At 33.3% G+C, this 22,386-nt stretch overlaps 1 protein-coding gene across 2 annotated transcripts in view; it reads right to left on the bottom strand.

Annotated features, from left to right (window-relative positions):
- NIPBL (NIPBL cohesin loading factor) overlaps positions 1 to 22,386 on the bottom strand; it is a 188,505-nt gene that overhangs the window by 71,588 nt on the left and 94,531 nt on the right. For both annotated transcript variants that reach the window (XM_045787277.2, XM_045787278.2), the window contains exons 9-10: positions 21,072 to 21,698; positions 13,407 to 15,029 (exon numbers count right to left, since the gene is read on the bottom strand). In XM_045787277.2, the coding sequence (XP_045643233.1) occupies positions 13,407 to 15,029; positions 21,072 to 21,698 (2,250 nt within the window). The remainder of the gene's footprint in view (positions 1 to 13,406; positions 15,030 to 21,071; positions 21,699 to 22,386) is intronic.

The following is a 22,386-nucleotide window of genomic DNA, read 5'->3' on the forward strand; positions in this document are numbered from 1 at the left end:
TAAACCACCTCAATTAATGAACTCTTTAGGACTGAAGATTCAGACAATGGAAACCAGTCATGTTCAGAAACAAACCACGAAACTCACATAAACCTCCAAATTACGTAAGTCATAAAAAACATCTTAGGTATAATGTAGTTCTGTGATAATTCTTAGAATAACCTATACAAATTACAGGGAAGTAGCATCAAGTGGATCTTCAACTTTAATGAGATGCAAAAGAAAATAAAAATTTAGTAGTGTATGTTGTCAACTGGCCCATCTTGTGACCCTAAGGTTAATATGGTTTGAAGATACATATTTTTTGGTGGAAATGGTTCCTAAATGCAAGCCTACTTCTTTACTCGAAGCCACTGTTAAGAAGTACACCCAAGGAGCATAAATTGCAGATTACATAGTTCTGAAATATGGTTAACAGTTGGGAGGTAGAAACAAAAAGCAACAACATAAAGAGAAACTAAAAAAATGTGTGGTTCAACTATGAGACCAGGACATTCAATGTTCCTTTCACAGGGACCCCAAGGTTATAACCTGATGGCAGTAATAGGGGTAAAGAGGAAGCCTGTGACAAATCCTCAGTGAATATAGGGATATGGAAGATTGGTGTCACTGAGGACATAAGACAATGACCTTAGGGGAAGAACTCTGACATGTGTATTTTAGCAATTACAGCTGATCCCTAAACAACACAGGTTTGAATTGCATGGGTCCACTTTAATGCCAATTTTTTTTTTTTTTGGATACAGTATAGTTCTGTAAATGTATTTCCTTTTCCTTATGATTTTCTTAATAACATTTTCTTTTTTCTAGCTTACTTTAAGAGTAGAGTATATATGTAATATACAAAATATGTATTAGTCGAAGTTATTTTTTAAGGTTTCCTGGTAAACATTAGGCTATCACTAAATTTAGGAGCAGTCAAGAGTTATACACGGATTTTTGACTGTGTGTGTCGGGGGGTGTGTCTGTGAGTGCCCCTAGCCTCCATGTTGTTCAAGCATCAACTGTACTTGGAAGGAGCAATAGCAAACTAGGAGAAAGGAGATTCTACTTTTTTAGTGCTAAGGCTCCTTCACTGAGTGAAAATGAGGGAAATGAAACTCACAGCTTTTTACCGTAGTTGTTAACAGTCATCAGGGTAATAAGAAGGGAGGATCTGTTTATAACTGACGATGAAGTCTTAATTTAAGGGAAGAGAGCATCAGGTAGACTACCTCCTCTAGAAGAAAAGAGTCGGGAAATAGAGAAGTTGCTTTTTTTGTGATGGTTTAGGATAAATGGAAGTCATGCACAATGAGATAATCTGGTATAAAGTTCCTTGATTTTGATAAAGAGGTGGAGACACCCCCGGTACTGGCTGGAGGCCTAATAATGCTTATTCAGGATTTTAAAAAATTAAAAAAAAAAAAAAAAGATCTTTTTCAAGGGAAGACTAGTAGTTATTCATCTTTGGCTAGGGAGGGGGTGGTCAGGATCAAATCTGCAGCTATTCTCTTTCTGATGGTCTTTGAGAAATACTGAAACTAATGCAAAGAACCATTATATAATCGCTACACAAAGAATATTACAACCTAAGAACTGGCAAGTCTCCTTTTCAATGTTAAGCAGCAATTTTTAAGTTGCGGGTTATGGCCCATAAGCATGTTGTGAAATCAGTTTTGTGGGTCTTGACTAGCAGTTGTTTTAAAATGAAAGTGAAAGCATCAGTTTTTTGCTTATAGTATAGGGATTGTTAATATGTGCCTGTATATGTGCATTAGGTCACAACATGCATTTTATTTCTTAGGGTACAATCACAAAAGTTTTAAAGTCTTTTAAGTTTTATGGTTGCCACTTCTTTCAAAATAGTTGAGTCAATTCAGATTGAAAAGGTCCTTCTAGGTTAATCAAACTCAATGTGTGGACTCTGCCCACTGTTTCTTAACCTATTGGTTCGATTAAAGATAAAGAATAATTTGAATAAAACATTCAAAATTAAATTGATTTTACTCATTATAAGTTGAAAGGATAGTGACTACCTTGGGTTTTTTTTTTTTAAGATTTTATTTATTTGAGAGTGAGAGACAATGAAAGCAGAGGGAGAAGGAGACACCCTGTTGAGGAGGGAGGAGGGTGTGGGGCTCGATCCCAGGACCCTGGGATAATGACCTGAGCGGAAGGCAGACGCTTAACCAACTGAGTCACCCAGGTGCCCCAGGACAGTGACTACCTTGGGTCAGAGAGCTTAATCATCTATGCCTATAATTCTGATATAAAAGTTGCTGTTTCATTTTTGAAGTCCCATTACAATAAAATCTTGTATTACCCAGAAGTTATTCTTCTATTTTTGATGTAAATCTTTCTAATAAGCACTGTATCCATCCCTTTCTTAACAAGGCAACTTCTTGGGGCATCTGGGTGGCTCAGTTGGTTAAGCATCAACTCCTGGTTTTGGCTCAGGTCATGATTTCATGGGGGTCATGAGTCTGAGCCCCACATTGGGCTCTGTGCTCAGCGGGGATTTGGCTTGAAGATTCTCTCCCTCTGCCCCTCCCCTCCCCTCTCTCTCAAATAAATAAATCTTAAAAAAAAGGGGCGCCTGGGTGGCACAGGGGTTAAGTGTCTGCCTTCGGCTCAGGGCATGATCCCAGCATTGTGGGATGGAGCCCCACATCAGGCTCTTCCGCTATGAGCCTGCTTCTTCCTCTCCCACTCCCCCTGCTTGTGTTCCCTCTCTCGTTGGCTGTCTCTATCTCTGTCGAATAAATAAATAAAATCTTTAAAAAAAAAAAAACAACCCACAAAAACCCAACCCCCCCAACCTATCCCCCAAGAAAAACAAGACAACTTCTTGACTCATGATCATTATTGAAAAGATCAAGCTTTCCACAATGCTTTCCACAGCAATGCCTTTCGGAGTTAACTGCTATGCATGAGGTGTTTGAGATGACATGGAGTGATTCAGGCTTTTGTTTTTGAGTTCTGTAGGTCTGCTTGCAGTTTACTGAGATGTATACACTCAGAATCTGCTAACTTGTGTAGAATATATAACACACAGCAAATGGGGTTAAAATCCTTTAACCCTTTTATACTATTCATGGAAATTTATTCCAAGAAAATTTACACAATGAAAAAGTTCTATGAAGAAAGACGTTTAGATCAGTTTTATCTATTGTAACATCTTTTCCCAGCTGAAAATTCTTTTCTAAATCTTGAAAGCAGTTCTTAGTTGTTCCATATTGATAACTATAGAGAAGTTTATCCACAAAGTGAAAAGATGTTTTAATTGACATGTGACAAGTATAAGATATTTGAAAAGCAATTTAAGCCTGTGTATTTATTTATGTTTTATATATTAATTATATATTAGCATATTAATAATATATATAACCCCACTAAATGAAGTACTCTCAGATATTAAATATCCTGCTAAAAATATTATATTTGGCAAATTTCATACTACATTCATAAATACTGGAAAAGAACTAGAAAACTACTTCAAAACTCATTCTAGATGAATCCTTTTATATACACATATAAATACTCAAATGGCATTGGAAAATCCAAATTTTAGGTCTTATTTGCTACAGAATAAATAATCTAGTTATCAGATTCACCCACATTAAAATTTCAATTTTATATCTATAGTAGGTGTAGCAAACTATAGCCTGTGGGGTCAAATTTGCCCACCACATTTTTGTATGTGTATATAAAGTTTTATTAGAATACACTGACACACAACACATGTTGTCTATGGTTGCTTTCGTATTACAATGTTAAAGGTAAGTGGCCCACAAGGTTTAAAATATTTACGATCTGGGCCTTTAGAGAAAGTTTGCTGACCCCTGATCTATATCATGTCATGCTTTAATTCAAATTGGAACAAAGTGCCACCCACCTTGCCAATGTAGTCACTATATTCTGTACATTTTAGGTCATTGAAAATTGGTTTATTTAATGAAGACAAAAACCAAAGATTTGGTTTGTAGCAACTGAAAAAACACTATTATGAATAAAGCAGACAGAAGAAAAGATTCTAAGAAAAATCTGGTTTTAAGCACCACAGTTTTGATATCGACACTGGTACTACAAAGATTTCATCAACACGTACCTATTACATTACTAAAAGGAAGAACTATAAAAAGAAACAGGGATCAAATGATCCTTTCCTTGATATGTATATACAGAAAGAAAAATAAATAGTAGAAGCACAACTTAACTTTATATCTCAATGAACTAGAAAAAGAAAACAAAGCAAGCCCAAATTTAATAGCAGATACTAAATACTAAAGCAGAAATAAATGAAATAGACTAAAAATAGAAAAGATAAATGAAACTAAGAGCTGAATTTTTGAAAAGATAAAAATAGACAAACCTTTAGCCACACTTACCAAGAAAAAAAGGAAGAGCATTCAAATAAATAACATTATATACAAAATAAATCAAAATGGATACGACACAAAGGATCCTAAAAATACACATATGTATATTTCCAGAAACATATAACTTGCCAAGATTGACTCATGAAGAAACAGAAAATCTGAAGAGACCAATTATTAGGAGATTGGATTAGAAATCAAATTTCCCAACAAAGAAAGGCCCAAGACCAGACAACTTCTCTGGTGAATTCTAACAAACATTTAAAGAATTAGTACTAATTCTTTTCAAACACTTCCAAGAAGAGAAGAGTAAGGAAAGGCGAGAATACATCCAAAGCCAGCATTACCCTGATATCAAGACCAGAAGACACTACAGGAAAAGAAAATTACAGGCCAACGGACGCTACAGGAAAAGAAGATTACAGGCCAAGGGACGCCTGGGTGGCTCACTCAGTTAAGTGTCTGACTCTTGATCTCAGGGTAGTGAGTTCAAGCTCCACACTGGGCTCCACATTGGGCATGGAGCCAACATTAAAAGAAAAAAATTACAGGCCAATACTCTTGTACTCATGATAAACACAGATTCAAAGTCCTCAACTAAATATTAGCAAACAGAATTCAACACATGAAAAGAATCAAGATTATATACCATAATCAAGTGGGATTTATTGCAGAATGGTTCAAAATCTGCCAATCAATGTGATATACATTAACAAAATGAATAAAAATCCACGATCATCTTAATAGATACAGAAAAACATTTTAAAAATTCAACATTCATTCATGATAAAAAAACAAAAAACCAAAAAACTCTCAACAAACTATGTACAGAGGAAATGGCCACTAAAGACCATATATGACAGGCCCACAGCTATTATCATACTCAATGGTGAAAAGCTTTCCAAGATAAGGAACAAGATAAAGATGCCCAATCTCGCCACTTTTATTCAACACAGAACTGAAGTCCTAGCCAGAGCAGAGCAATTAGGCAAGAAAATAAACAAATAAATAAAAGGCATCCAAATCAGAAAGGAAAAACTAAATTGTCTCTATTGGCAGATTACATGATATTACATATAGAAAACCCTAAAGACTCCACCAAAAAACTGTCAGAACTAATAAATTAAATAAGGTTGCAGGATACAAAATCAATATACAAAAATCAGTTGCATTTTGATACACTAACAACAAACCATCAGAAAGAGAAATTAAGAAAACAGTCCATTTATAACTTCATCCAAAAAAATAAAATATCAAGGAATAAATTTCACCATGGAGGTGAAAGATCTGTACACTGAAAACTAGAAAACATTGATGAAAGGAACTGAAGAGACAAATAAATGCTAACAAATTTCTATGCTCCTGGATTAGAAGAACGCTGTAAAAATGTCCATACTACCCAAAGCCATCTATACATTCAATGCAATCCCTATCAAAATTCCAGTATTTTTAATAGAAAAAGAACAAACCACCCTAAAATTTGTACATAACCATGAAATAGTCAAATAGGCAAAGCAATCTTAAGAAATAAGAACAAACCTTGGGGCACCATGCTTCCTGATACTAAACCATGCTGTAAAGCTACAGTAATCAAAACAGTATAATACTGGCATAAAAACAGACACATATAACAATGGAACAGAGAGCCCAGAAATAAATTCATGCATGTATGGTCAATTAATTTACAAAAAGGTAGCCAAGAATATTCAATGAAGAAAGGACAGTCATTTTAATAATGGTGCTGGAAAAAACTGGACAGCCACATGCAAAAGAATGAAACTGGACCACTATCACACATTATACACAAAAATCAACTCAAAATGAATTAAAGATTTGAACATATGACCTGAAACCACAGAACTCCTAGAAGAATACATAGGTGGTAAGCTCCTGGACACTGGTCTTTGCAATGACTTTTTTGGATTTGATACCAAAGCAAAGGCAACAAATGCAAAAATAAACAAGTGGGACTACATCACACTAAAAAGCTTCTACAAAGCAAAGGAAACCATCAACAAAATGAAAAGGCAACCTACTGAATGGGAGAAAATATGTGCAAATCATGTATCTGATCAGAGGTTAATATCTAAAATCTATAAAGAACTTACAACTCAACAGCAAAACAGCAATCCGATTAAAAAATAAGCAGAGATCCAAACAGACATTTTCCAAAGAAGACATACAGATGGTCAACAAGTACATGAAAAGATGCTCAACATCACTAATCATCAAGGTAATGTAAATCAAAACCATAAGGAGCTACACCTGTTAGAATGGCAAAAAGACAATAGATAAGTGCTGGTGAGAATGTGGAGAAAATGTAACCTTGTGCACTGTTTGTGGGAATGTAAATTGGTGCAGCCACTATGAAAAACAGTAGGGAGGTTCCTCAAAAAATTGAAAATAGAACTACCATATGATCCAGCAATACCCACTTCTGGGTATATATCCAAAGGAAATGAAATCACTATCCCAAAGAGATATCTCCACAGCTTGTCCCCACCCATGATCACTGAAGCATTATTTTCAATAGCCAAGACATGGAAACAACCTAAGTTATTTAGTCTATCGACAAATGAATAAAGAAAATGGGTGTATATGCGTGCACACACAATGGAATATTATTCACCCATAAAAAGGAGAGCATATCATTTGCAACAACAAGGATGTACCCTGAGGGCATTATGCTAAGAGAAGTCAGACAGTGAAAGACAAATACTGTATGATCTCACTTATATGTGGAATCTAAAAAAACAACTCACAGAAATATAGAATAGCTTGATGGTTGCCAGAGACAGGGGTGGGAGGTGATTGGTGGGTGAAATGGGTACAGGTGGTCAAAAGGTACAAACTTCCAGTTACAAGATAAATAATTTCTGAGGATGTAATGTACACCATGGTGACTACAGTTAACAATACTATAGTGTATATTTGAAAGTTGTTAAGATAGTAAATCTTAAAGGTTTCATCACAAGATAAAAAACAGAACTATGTGAGGTGATGAATGTTAACTAAACTTACTGGAATAATCATTTCACAATATACACATACATTAAATCATTATTTTGTACACTTTATTAAAATGTTATATGTTAAATATATTTCAAAAAATAAAGAAACAGGGATGCCTGGGTGGCTCACTTGGTTAAGTGTCTGCCTTTGGCTCAGGTCATGATCCCAGAGTCCTGGGATAGGGTCCCACTTCGGGCTCCTTGCTCAGCAGGGAGCCTACTTCTCCCTCTGCCTGCCACTCCCCCTGCTTGTGCTCTCTCTCTCTGACAAATAAATAAATAAAATCTTAATAAAAAATAAAGAAATGGTGGAAGCAACGTCTCCAAATATACTGACTATAAAGTATATATAGATAAAAAGATTTATTTTCAAAAATTACTCTCTTCAGTAGATAAATTCAATTATAAATGGCATGACTGTATTTCTTCATATAAAAAATTGGGGCAGATTTTGGCTCTTACTGTAAGATTGATTTTAGCCCTTATAACTGAATAAGGTAGGAAGAAAACTGGTTTCTCCATTTTAAAAGGGAATGAACCAAGGCTTTGAAAGGCTATGATTTATTCAACATTCTGATACCAGTGCTCTCTGTACTATCATTTATAATGAACTTAATGGAGAATTTTCAATTTGCAACATCAGAAGCCAGAGAAGGATAGTTTTTTTGTGGGCAGAGGAGGGGAGCCAGATTTAAAATTCCACATTATATTGTATTGTATTATATCACAGATGTGACTTATATACTGTTACTCTATTATTCTAACATAGTTAATTCACTTATTCTAAAAAAAAGTTACTGAAACCCTCCTCTATAAGAGGCTGATATAGCTATTAAGATAATGAATACCTACTTGATATTATACTATACATTATACATACAGTTGACCTTGAATAACATGGGTATGACCTACACAAGTCCACTTACACACAGATTTTTCCCAATAAATACAGTATGGTACTATAAATGTATTCTTTCTTCCTTATGATTTTAATGTTTTCTTTTCTCTAGCTTACTTTATTGTAAGAGTACAATATATAATACATACAAATACAAAATATGTGTTAACCAATTGTTTATGTTATCAGTAAGGTTTCTGGTCAATAGTAGGCCACTGGTAGTTAAGTTTTTGCAGAGTCAAAAGTTATACACGGATTTTCAAGTGTGTGGGGGCCAGCGCCCCTAACCTCTATGTTCTAAGAAGGTCAATTGTACATCAGACTATATAATAATATTGTTACTACAATATTATGTTAACAATTTAGGGGCGCCTGGGTGGCACAGCAGTTAAGCGTCTGCCTTCGGCTCAGGGCGTGATCCCGGCGTTATGGGATCAAGCCCCACATCAGGCTCCTCTGCTGGGAGCCTGCTTCTTCCTCTCCCACTCCCCCTGCTTGTGTTCCCTCTCTATCTGGCTGTCTCTATCTCTGTCGAATAAATAAAATCTTTAAAAAAAAAAAACAATTTAATATTATACTATGATCTATCAAGTAGATATTCATTATCTTAGCATAGGTATCAGGCTCTTGTAAGGGAGGATTTCAGTAACTTTTTTTAGAGTAAGAAGGTATTCAGTATGCTAGAGTAATGACTGCTTCTTCATAAACAGGAGGTTCTCCCACAATTAATTATTTACCCTTCAACTATATGCCTATTTTTAACATACAGGAAAACCTCATAGAAGCTATGTCCTTGGGCCGGCTTGAGAAATAAAAAGAGAAGGAGCAAAAACACCACTAGCCAATTTTAATACATTTAATTCTTCTGAAAAAAATTCTACATAATCTCTTTAAATCAGTATCAATCATCTATTAAGCAAAATGTGAACCAAAAATTTTCTATGAACAGAAATCATGGACAAAAATTTTCAAAATACTGCTGTAAAAACCACACCCAACAATAGTTAGGTATATAGTATACCAACTTCTGTAATAAATATTCTCCAAATGTTTCCTAAAGATACCAATGATAGTAAGAAACTGATTGCAGAAACTGAAAATTTGAGTTTTTTGAAAAGCATTTTATAAAACTATTCAAATGAACCAAAATAAATTTCCACTGCAGCACTATTAAAGATTCTGAATATTACAGTCATATCCACTTTACTAAGAATTCCTCAATTAGAAATCATAAACTATGCCAAAAATTCACTCTCAGAGATAGTACACTTACAGAAGCCTAGAATCCTAAACACAATCCAACTAGATTGTGTTCAGTGCCACATAAAATGCAACCAGTTAATGTACTTTCGTGATCAACACCGAGTAGTGTAACTGGTATAATAGTAACTGAGGCGAAATAACAGCCCCAAATGTGACTGCGACCATTACCTAGTCAAATGAACACTACAGTTTAAACACTATTGACTATCTGAGCTGCTACATTAGTACACCCTCCCACTGAAAACCATTTTCAGTAACTGTTTAACTGTTTAAAGGCCATGATCTCAAATACGGATGGTATGGGATATTTCTTAAGAACTGAGTGCAAGTGATATAAAACAATAAACTAGTTGGAAGGAAATAGGTGGAGGAAAGACAAAAAATTAAAGGTAAAATATTGTGAGACACTCTGGAATTATAAAAAACCCAAATAAAATTATTAATGTTTGTAATTACTAAGCTGTTAACAACACATAACGTGCCAGTCTTAAAGACCTCATAACTTTATATTATTTTAACTGGAGACATATACATTAGGGTATATTAGGATAATATTCTAAATAAAAATATTTCAATAAAGATTATTTTTGGCATTTAATATACTGACTGAAATACATTATACTAGAAGAAATTTTAGAAATTTAAAAGGTTTTATAAAGATTATGTTGGTTCTCCATATCCATTCCCTGCTTGAAAAGGAAGAAACAAGGATGGTAAGAAGACAGAAGATGATAGAAGCAGGATGAGAACAGAAGTGATACTGAGCCAATCTGTAACAGCTATAGAACAAAATAAAGGGAAAGGGTAATTAAACCGACATAAGTAAGAGTAAATCTCTTTGGGACCTTAACAAAAAAGTAAGTAGTTGACAGGATAAAAGGAGTTATTACAAAGTTTAGGGAAGAGAAAGTTGAAAATTGTGTAGCTCTTGAGCTAGGGTCTATTGGTGGGAACATAAAAGATGAATACATAATTTTCATCTGCACACAAAACCTTTTCTGAAACATGGTGTCAATACAGTCATTCAACAGCTATTTAATATGTTCTAATTTATGGTAGGTACATACACATGTCCCCACAGAAATCAAATAAAATGTAACTATGTCACTTTTACATTTAATATGTTCACACAAATGACAAAAATAAGTTATATATTAAGAGTCATAAATCTATATCCTTAACATTCTAAATTTATCAGCTTAAAGCATTCTCAAGGAATTTTAAACTACCCTAAAGAATGAGTATTTTAGATATGGACATCAGGTAAAATATTTAAAAAGATGGAATTTCATGGCTCTTCCAAGAAAGGAAAACATACCAAGAATTTTGGCTTGAGAAATCAACCACAAGAGTATCTCAATAATATTCAATCTAATTCCTTTACTCAGAAAAACACCACCAACATGTCAGAATATGATTCTGTGACTCTCCAAAAGAAAATCCCAAGTAATGTGTACTACACAAAGGGCCAATAATCCACAACTGTGCTTACCATATACGTAATTTAAAGAATTCACTATTCTGTAACTCTGCTATTGCTAACTTATTAGCAGAGATCTAAAACAAAACCAAAATCAGTACATTAAAAAATAACATATGAATTCTAAGGTATAAATAAAGCCAAACGATATCTACATAAGGTCTTGAAGTGAATCTAAGCATTAAAATAATATTTTTTGATGAAAAGGTCCACTTAATTATAACTGCAGATTGGCAATACATGCATTTATACGTACCTGCACATGTACACACACACACGCGCGCACACTACACACGCCCTACTCAAATAGGCAGACATACCCAGATAGCCTATTTACTAACATGAACATATCAAGTATATACATTTGTGTTAAAAGTACGTTTAGTAGAAACATGGATTAGTATTAAAAAGTTTACATTCACAGGCAATGAAAAAACCATGGGAAAGAGTACAGCAGTTACTATTAGGAGTACTATATTAGGAGCTACAGTCATTTCTTGATGCTCAGTTGTAAAGATTCTTTGTTAGGACAGAGCTTAGAAAGCAAGGCTAGCATAAGCTGACAGAGGGAAGGGGAGAAAAAGATGGTCCAGATCAAGGGATAAGAGGGTACCACTTTCCATCTTTCCATCTGACTCTTCTAAAATTGTATACCTATACTCTTTAGTTTACACTGTATATAAGCTACTCCCAAAGTTTCAGTGAAAATTTTAAGAAACAATCTTTATCTAAAAGAAAACAATTCTAGTGCTGGCCACTACATTCTAATAACTTCTTTCATATAAATGAGTAATTCTAAAGAGATGCATTCGAGTTAAATAATAAAGACTATTTATTAAAGCTGAAGTCTTAATTTTTTGTTAAGTCCGATTGCTATAATTTAAAATCTGAAAGCTTCACTAAGGAAGTACAAATATTAGTGATAAAGACAATCTTTTTTCATTTTTGAAAAATAAAACCAAATAAACATTGAAAAAGTAAACATTTGATAAAGACCAAGTAATAATAAAAAAAGAGACTGATTATAACAAGTCACTTCTTTGAATACAGTTCTTTGTAGTGACACTATGTTTTCATTGACCTTTCTTTGGTAGACAAGATATAACATTTTACAAAAATAATAATAACCATTACACCTTCTGGATTTCCTAATACACTGCAAGTACTATGCAATACAACTTTTTGTAATGATGCAAACATTCTCTAGCTGTGTTAATAAGGGAGCCATTTGCCACATGTGGCTACTGAGGATATAAATTCTTAATTTTATTTAAACTAATTTCCATTTAAATAGCTAAAGAGGCTAGTGACTATCCTATGGAACTGCACAATTCAAGAGTTTCATATATTTATAAGTAAATATAAATCTAAGTTGTTAATGAATCTCTTTCACAGAATAAGAACTTAAAAATCAAACTTTCACCTTTATTGCCTTAAAATCGGTATCTTCATGTATTTATATCGCATGGGCTACATATGTCTTGCCACATACCATCATCAAATTATATATGTATGTGTGTGCATATACATGTAGATATATGTAAATATTTTTAAAGTAGTATACAAAGGAACACAAAACTATATTTTCTGCACAGACTGCCATTGTATTTTCAACACTTAAAGACTTTTTCCTGGAAATACTACTATTCAAGTAACCATAGAATTTAACTCAGCAACCATACAATAAGCAAAACAAAAAAACCACCCCCAAACCTCACCAACTAATGATTCAACCTGATTTAAGAGGTGAATACTATTCCTTAAGACAAAAAGGGCAAAACTATGTATTTTTTAAATAAAATACCTATAACTGACCACCTCTCCCACAAAAAGAGAAATAACCTTTCTCTAACTCTCTAAATTATATAAATTTAAACTATGCCTCAATATTAACTCAGAGATAGGTATGTAAGAAAACTGTATAAGACACAATATTCTTAAGAGCTTATAACACTGATTTTTGTATACCATATAGCTTTACTGAGATGTTAGAAATTAAAATTCAATTTACTACCTCCTTATAGAATGGAACACCTCTTCAGTCTAAATAACTTTTTAAGAAAGTTGTTACATATATTCATTCTAATCATTCATTTGATTAACAAGCAACTTTCAAAAACACCTGAAATAACTAGACAGCAAAAGAGCTTATCTCTGTGTACCAAAGTAATAATCATGACTACAGTGAGTAGTTCAAGTAGGGATAGAAGATAATTTTCACTGGCAAGTTTTTATTTACCTTACTGAAAACAATTCATTAGTTTTATGTAAATGTTGTATTTTCCTACAGCAGTGTTTCAATTTTTGTAAATTTCCATTTTTTTAATCCTTAGTAACCCTGAAAGTTAAACCAAAACTGATTAGAATACAAATGACATCAGTATAAGTATTCTTACCTTTATTTGACTTTGATGGTTTATTCTTGATAGGTTTAAGGGAACTTCTTGATTTATCTTCTCTATCTTTAATAAGTTTCTGAACATCATCCAAAGACAGTTTTTGCAGGACAACTACAGGCTTAGCTCCTTTATTTAGGTCTTCAACTAATCCCATTTTTTCTACTTTGTCTTTCTGCTCTCCTTTCATTTCCATTTTCTTTGTCTCCTGAGTAATATTACCATCTTTATCCCTCTTGATTTTTGGAATGACAAAATTTTTCAATGCACCAGACCTGCCCCCCAACAAATAACTTGGAAATTCTGCCTTATTGTCAGGGTGCGCTTTATTACTGTCTACTTTAGTCTTATTACCCTCTGTCCTTTTGTCATCTTTACTATTTGGTGATTTAAAACCAGGCTTATCAGGTCTTGATTTATTAGAATCTCCTTGTTTAACACGAGGACTGTCAGGCCTTGATTTTTGCTCCCCAGAAGATGGTCTTTCCCTTGAGTCCCCTGATTCATGTCTATGTTTTCTTTCTAGTTTATCAGGTTTTGAACCATCAGATTTAATGCCATGTTCATTTCTATTAGAGGATCTCAATGTTTCTGGTCTTCGAACCCTTGACTGATCCCCCCGATGCCGCTCTGATTCGTTCCTGTCATCTGATTTTTGTTTACTATCATGGTCACGTCTTAATGACTCAGAAATAGATCGCCCATCAGGTCTCTGCTTTAAGGCTTCAGCTCGTTCTGATTTTAACCGAGGTGAATCAGATTTAATATCCTGTTTATGTTTAGACACTTCAGGTTTTTTCTCTGTTGATGGCTTTCCAGAATCCCTCCTATTTTCATGCCTATGTTTTGGTGTTTCAGGCCGACCTTCATTTTTTTGCTTTGGAGTTTCAGGTCGGCCCTCACCTTTCTGCTTTGGAGTTTCAGGTCGTCCATCACCCTTCTGTTTTGGAGTTTCAGGGCGCCCATCACTCTTCTGTTTTGGAGTTTCAGGTCGGCTTTCACCCTTTTGCTTTGGGGTTTCAGGTCTTGCCTTTGTTGTTTCTGATCTGCCATTATTTTGTTTGTTGTCATTTGGTTTTATTTCAGACAGTCTATTTTCATTCTGTTTAGATTCGGCTGTGGTGCTCTCATTTTGTTTGGATTCAGTTGTTCTGCTCTCATTCTGTTTAGGTTCTTCTATTTGTGTCTCAATTTTAGTTTCTAACTTACTTTCACTTGATTTTGTCTCCACCAATCTGTTTTCATTTGGTTTAGATTCTGCCAATCTTTCATTTTGTTTCATTTCACTCTTTGAAAGCTCAGAATCAGACTTTTTTTTAGGAGTCTCAGGATGGTTTTCTGGTGTAGCTTTAAGATTTCCAATAATATCTTCCTGAAGAACAGAAATAGGCGCATCATTACATTGTTTGATTTCTTCAGGCTTTTTTATGGAGTCTGAATCCTGAGTTATAGAAGCCTGAGAGTCCACTCTTCCTGCCTGATGAAGATCAATGCTAACCATTAATGCTGGCCTTGACCCATTTCCCGTAGAACCCGTCTCCTGAGAAGCTGGTCTATTACCTCCTGTAGCACCCCCAGCCTCCTGTGGGTAAGAATCTTGTTTTCTTTTTTTCAAAGGCTTATCTGAAATTCAAAGATAAATATTCAGTATCAGTAATAGACATATATTCTTATCTTATTAAAAGCCATATGGACTTGATATTTCTTTAAGTCACAATGTTTTTTTCAATGTGGTGAATGCAAATGTCAATATGCATGTATAAAATAGCAGGCATGAATCACATAATACTTCTAAACCAAGGTTTAAGGAAATATTCATGCTGGCTGTACCTCAACAAATATTAGCGACTATAGTAACAAGAATTTAACAGTGTATTTGTTGATTATATAAATAAGACCAAGAGTATAAAATAAATAGAACTTATAATACATTAAATACAAACATATATTTATGTTTGTATGTTTGTATATGTAAAGGATAAACCAGATTCTTTACATAAGAATAAGGGAACCAGTTATAAATCACATGTTCTCATTTAAGATCATTTAACCATTAACCAAAAACTACTAAGTACCCCATATCTGCTAACATACTGAACAGGAAACAAGCTTTTACAACATGTAAGACAAGTACGGAAAAGAATAAAACCCAAAAGAAAACAGAAATCATGCCACTGAAAAAAGGTAAATGAGAATAAGGGGGAAAAAAAAAGAGTTTAATAGTTTGTCATTAACCTTTGATCCAGGATTCAAATTCTTTAAGGTGTCAACAGCACAAATGGAATTTAAAAGCTAACACACATTAGAAGTATATTTAAAGTAAGGAAATATTAATATTATAAGTATAAAAATGAGACGCATATAAGGACTTTTTAGATAAACCCTGTTTTAAAAGCAACTTCCACTTAAGAAAAATGCTTTGGTTCTTCAATGTAAAGTTCTAGGGATCTATATATTGGCCTCAGTAAGAAATAATTTATGGTATTCTGAAATATAAAGACAAAAATACATACAAACACAAATCCACCACCACAATAAAATGTCAAGGTATTTTTAAGTTAGGTATTTCTTCTGTGCATGATTCCACTTGACTCAAGGCTGCTACATCATTTTCTGCAAACTGAATCTCTAGTTAGTTCTTGGTAATAGTTATATTACAGCACCTTAAAGTTTTGTCTGCTTTAATATTTACTTCTAAATTGCCTGGCTTTGTTTTAAAGGTCATTTTAAATCATTTTTATAGGAGAACCTCTAGATTCCCTTATGATATTCATTAATGTGATAGAGTATCATTTAAGGAAAACAAGGTTAAAAGTCAAAATGACCACTAAAAAAATAACCTCTTCTTGTTAGAAAACCAAGTTTGAAAAAAAAACCCTTAATGGTAATGTTGCTTTTATACACCAAAGTTCCATCATTTTGTTTTCAAAGTGAGAAGCAGCAGTCTATTCCAGCTTAAAATCTAGTAAAAACATTTTACTAAAATTTAACTCAAGTATTTGCTAGTAATTTTTTGTAGAAGTTAAGTCATTCTGGTTCTTAGTTATTCAGAAGTCAAGTCTACCATCATATATGCTCCATTTGTAAAATAACTACATAATAATATTAATAAAGTATCTTACCTATTTTCCCCAGTTAAAACTACCCTGGCAAGAACTTATATGAAACTTTCAGCCTCAGTACTTAAGAAAGCACTCAGAATATTAATGTTTCCTTAATTTTATTTTGTAATGTTCTGCCATACAAAATAATCTTTACATCTTGCCGTAGGACACACCAAATAATTATTACCTCATACATGGGATGCTTTATCACCTTATACCCTTAAACCTTTAGGACAAGAATCTAGAAATCGAAATAGTATGATCTAGGTGAAGATTTTTATATTTTTCAATGAAACATGCTTGTAAAAGTCATTAAAATGGTAACCTAAGTGTACTTAACAACCATAATGACATCACAGAGCTCAGGCATCTTGAAGATTTCTCTTAAAAAATCTGTGGCTTATCGTTTTATTAATATGATCAATCAGTCTTTCTTCTGAACTAACATTAAAATATCTCGGAGGCTAAATTTAAAGAATTACAAAATACTTAAGAGTTTATAGATCATTAACCTCATTTCGAATTATCGTTTATCATTAAAATGGAAATTTAGCATAGTTTAATTTCAAAGAAATTGTTATGTTTGATTTAGTTATCTTAAACTAGTATAGATACTATGATTATTTATAATAAAAATGTATGAAAGCATCTGCACATGAGTAATATATTAAGATTGGGAAAGATCTTGTAATTTTTTTCATTATGCACAATATATTGCTAAATACAAAGTTTTAATTTTTCAACTATTGAAAAGTACGTCACCTCTTCTGTAAAACCGGGAAAAATTCCATTACTGCTGCAAGGATTCTTGAATATGTTAAGAGCACGCAGGTCTGATTCACTTGATCTGATTCAGTTCCACCATGAACTTATTCCTGTAAAGTGGCTCTGAATCTGCACGTCACTTTTGTCTATCCACTTTTGTTATCAGTCTTCATTACATCATAACCTTCACCTAATGATGGAAAGCCATCTCTATAAAGAATAATTCCAATATTTGGGACACTGATTATCTTTAAGCCCTTTTCAGCACTGGGTACCATAAGTTTAGCTATCAGAATGCATATAGTCCTGAAGAAAATGCATATAAAAAGATACCATAATTTCAAAACCAACAACACTTGTTATCTAGATACTGATATGAAAATAAGATCCAGCTCTTAGAGAAATTCTGAACTTGATTATTCTTGTAAGAAACAAACTATATCACTTGCTTAAATTTACAAGTGATAACTAAAAACACTTAAAACAACACAATTATACACATAGTAGCCAATTAGGGAAAAAAAACATCCCACCCCTAAACCACAGTATAAACTAAGTGGTTAACTCTCCTATTTCCATCTAGTCTCTTATTCTAAGTGACAGTAGGTAATTTACTTTTTATAAAGGTTATAGTGTAAGAATATCGTAACACTGTAAAAGACATTAGTAGCTAGGCTAGGCCATTCCTCATACTTACTAACATGGAAAGTGGACCTTGAGAAAAGATGAAATAGGCAAAGATGAACAAAGAAACCCCCTCTTCAACAAAAGAAAGCAGGAATTTTCAGCACATGGAGGTGATATTAATGTCTACGATAGGTCATCCCACAAGCAAAGATGAACAGCCTTTTAAAATTAATTTATGTAATTAGACATTGAAAATATGAGCAAAGGTTGAGCAAAAAGGTCCTTTAAGATTATAAAATATTAGGTTACAGAGATTTAACCTATCAGTGTATATAAAACTATCCAAAGAAGGAGAACAGGCCAAGGGACATAAATACCAAGCAGCCAGAAAAGTGTCCTCTATGTGTGGAACAGAGGTACATTACGTTCTGCCACAGCCTAGGTAAAATACTTCTTAAAGAGTATTCTATCCCCTTTCTTAGACAGCATAATGATCAAATAACCATGTGTGTTAAACTTTCTAATCTTATTTATAAGGTATATTTTTTCATTTCTGGTCTATTGAAAGGAAGCTTATCTCATAACAAATGAAAATAACGGGAAACAAGCTCAGACCCTATAACAGAGCTCTGTAAAACAAAATAGTCTTTTTTGTTCCTTAACCACCACCAATAGTTACCAATAGTTATAAAAAAGTTCTCAGGGCCATATATTAGACTGCAGTAAATATCAATTTCACAATTTAGTCCTAAAATGCAGTGGCAACTAGTAATAAATTCATTTCAAGGAAATATTTCAATTCTCCAGGGCTGACTATAAAACTATCACTTCAGAAAATGCTGCTTTTATTTATAACCTCACCCACAGTCTTAGAGCAACATACCAGACCTTTAATCTTTCCAAAATCTCAAGATAACTGCTTATAATATAAAACACTATCCCATCACACAGTGTAGAAACTGAATACAAAATGACAAGGTTCAAATCACAGGTGTTAGGTGGCATCTAAATTCCAAAGGTTTTCAAATAAAGCCACAAAGTAACGGGAGCATGGCTTTCAGCAAACAAGTCAGAAATGACAGCACTAATATGAGTTTGGCAAAATCAGCATAACCAATTTGGGAAAATACACATACTAAATCATCTGAGTCAAACTAAAAATCAGGTAGTTCCAATGAACATTTATTCCTTTAATCCTTATAGCACCAGATATCTCTGTAAGTCAACTTACAGAGCTCAAAACTGTAAGTCAATTCTGCTCACTCAACTTTTCAATTAACCTTTGTTATAGTCACACTATCATAGATTACAGAGAAAACTGATGAATTAAAATATATATTACAAGTTTCTGAAAGAACAGCACGCTCTTTGCTGAATTTGTTCTATTTCCCCTAAAAAAAGTTAGTAGTCTAAAGTAAGTTTGTTATGATGCAATTAGCCTTATTTACTATCCTTATTTTCAATCAGTTTTTAAAAGTAAAAACTTCAGCTTCAACAAATACGATACAATAAAAGTTCAGGCAAGTAAAAAAAAGAGAGAGAGAAAAGTTCATCATTTCTTCTGTTTTTGTTCCTACCAACTTTTAAAAAATCATTTAAAAAATTAAGCCCCTTTTTGAGAACATAATTTCCCAAAACACAGATTAAAACGTCATGCAAAAATTCAGTTCTCAAGGCAACTAATATTTCTCAATCAAGAAATTAAAATTTTATGTTTCTTGCAAAACTGTCATAGGATTCAGGAATTTGGGATTAATATCATTAAGAGAAGTTAAATAATACTGCTCTCTTCATTTGACATGCATATACTTTTATAAGAGGTTAGAGGAGGAGATACATTTTGGAACCCATATAGTTATTATTTCCTGAACCCAACATTAGTAAACCAAAGAATAAGAACACTATATATCATCCTTAACATCAATAATTTAGTATTTAAAAAAAAAATTCCAGTTCCCTAGCCAATAAAATAAAGACTTCTGGCAGTCTCTTTATTTGCACCAACCTGTGATCTAGGCATTTAGCAAACATCATAGAACAACAATTACTAAATAATGTCTGTTCTTTCAATAATGTTAAAAAGATCCATCATGGTAGGAAATATAATACAAATCTTTAGCATGTTTCTTAGCCTAGAAACACAATTATCTACAAATGATCCTGTCACATAATGAACAAGATCATATATAAAAAGTTCTACCCAACTTTATGAAGTTCTGTTTTATAATTACCAAAAAGAAAATATGAGAACTATGTATCACCTTTATATCACCTATATATATATATCACCTGGAATATTTAACTATAAAATTAAAGCATAAAGTATGCTTTGGTTTGGGTAGTCAAATGTGTATATGAATCTGTAAAGACATAAATCCATAAATTACATTACTAATTTCAAAAACTGATTCATCAGTCTATCAAAATTTTCAAAAGTTTTATACATAATATTCACCAAATAATTAAGAATAGGGACTTACTTTTATTTGATTATAATTTTTTAAAAAACACACAAAAAAGCCCATAAATTCAGAGAATAGGTATCCTGACATTCCATCCTAACACACTACTCAGACAAAAGGGGACACTTAACTCTAATCAGCAAGAAAAGATCCTTGATCCTTAAGCTTTGCTACTTAACATTAATTGAAAATTCTTTCCATAATTTTTTTACTAAAACAACAACAACAAAATCCCAAACTATATTTTTAAGAGACGGCAGGATTGGAAACAAAGTGAAAAATCTAACTGAATTAATATACAAACTTTTCTTAAATGTACTGATTCAAAATAATTCTCTATCAGTTACCCTTGTTTTGACAGAAAAAAAGGTAAAGATGCAAAAACTATACTAACATAACTTACAGAAAATACATGTGATAGAAACACTAATGTTCATTTTAGTAGACAAGCACAGATAATACCATTTGATAAATAATAGGTGATAGACCTGTGATACAGAACTACCAAATCTCAGATAGTTTCAAATAAAAAATGAAATCAAGATTTTAACTTCCGAGGTATGAGCATTAGTAATAAACACATAACTGAGAGACATAATGAATTATAAAATATAAGGAAAAAAAAGAGTAACTTAAAAAAAACCTTTTTTACATTATAATTACATATTTGCCCAGAGTATGAAGGGGTACTAATGAAATTATTTTACCTTTGTCTTGAACTTCTTTTGAAAAGCGCTCCCTTTCAATAGCTGATTCTCTCTCTATTCGTTCAATTTCAGCTAATGCATCCAATTCCACTTCATCATATATAGGTCCCTGTTGTGATACCTGCTGCTGATTCTGTACCACAGAAGTCTGGGGCTGTTTTGTAGCAATTGAAGTGTTCTGTTGTAAAACAGGCACTTGATTTGCTGGAAGGAATGCTGTTTGTTCTTGCTGCGACAAACACTGAGCAGCATTTAGTGGGCGGTTTACATCCTGTGGAGTAATGGGTGTTTTTGAAGTCTGTCCTGGGTACTGCACATTAAAAGGAATATCATTTTCTGAAACATTGCTATTTTCCATACCAGAAAGCATATCCTCTTGCTGGTCCATGTCTGAAGACCTTACACGAGAAAGTCTTAATGTAAGTTTAGTAGAGTCCTTGGATGGAGAACTAATGATATCATACATTGCAGCTTTTTCACTCTGGTCTTTTTCATCCTTGCCTAATTTCATTTTCTTTTGCTTCTTTTGTTTTCTTTCTGGAGAATCTAGCAAGATGTCTGGTGGAACATCTCGAGGTGATGAACAAGGTAGAGGCTGAGACTGAAGGATTAAAGGTGGTCTTGATCCTAGAAAAGCAATTCAAGAGGAATGAACAACTGTGCTAGTTTTACATTTTCTTTCTTTTTTTTTTTTTTAAAGATTTTATTTATTTATTTGACAGAGACACAGCCAGCGAGAGAGGGAACACAGCAGGGGGAGTGGGAGAGGAAGAAGCAGGCTTCCAGCGGAGGAGCCTGATGTGGGGCTCGATCCCAGAATGCCGGGATCACGCCCTGAGCCGAAGGCAGACACTTAATGACTGAGCCACCCAGGCGCCCCTAGTTTTACATTTTCTTACACTGTGATAGAAATATTAAACAAGTGACAATATTGTAATGCAAGAAACAATATTAAGAAATTATCTAATCTCAGCGCCTTGTTTACAAAATATAAAAAGAAAGCCTAACGACTTGTCCCCCATGGTCTTTTAGCTTGCTCACAGATGATCCAGGTTTAAATTTAAGTATGAATATTCCATCTTCCAGATCTGTATTATGTTATTCCTATTTTTGTCCCTATAAAATATACTTAGCTTGAAAATAGCAAAGGAGTTTATTGTTTCTAAAGATGATACAACACAAATATTTTGGGCAAATACTCTCTATTCTTTCACTTATTACCTAGAAAAACTGACAAGTCTAAAGTAAGAAGAACAAGTCCATCAAATTGTAAAAGAACAATTCTAGAAACTACACTCACATGAATATTTACCAG

This window comes from Ursus americanus, chromosome 15 (assembly GCF_024610735.1).
Source record: "Ursus americanus isolate L20-20 chromosome 15, mUrsAme1.1.p, whole genome shotgun sequence".
In the NCBI taxonomy this organism is placed as follows: Eukaryota; Metazoa; Chordata; class Mammalia; order Carnivora; family Ursidae; genus Ursus; species Ursus americanus.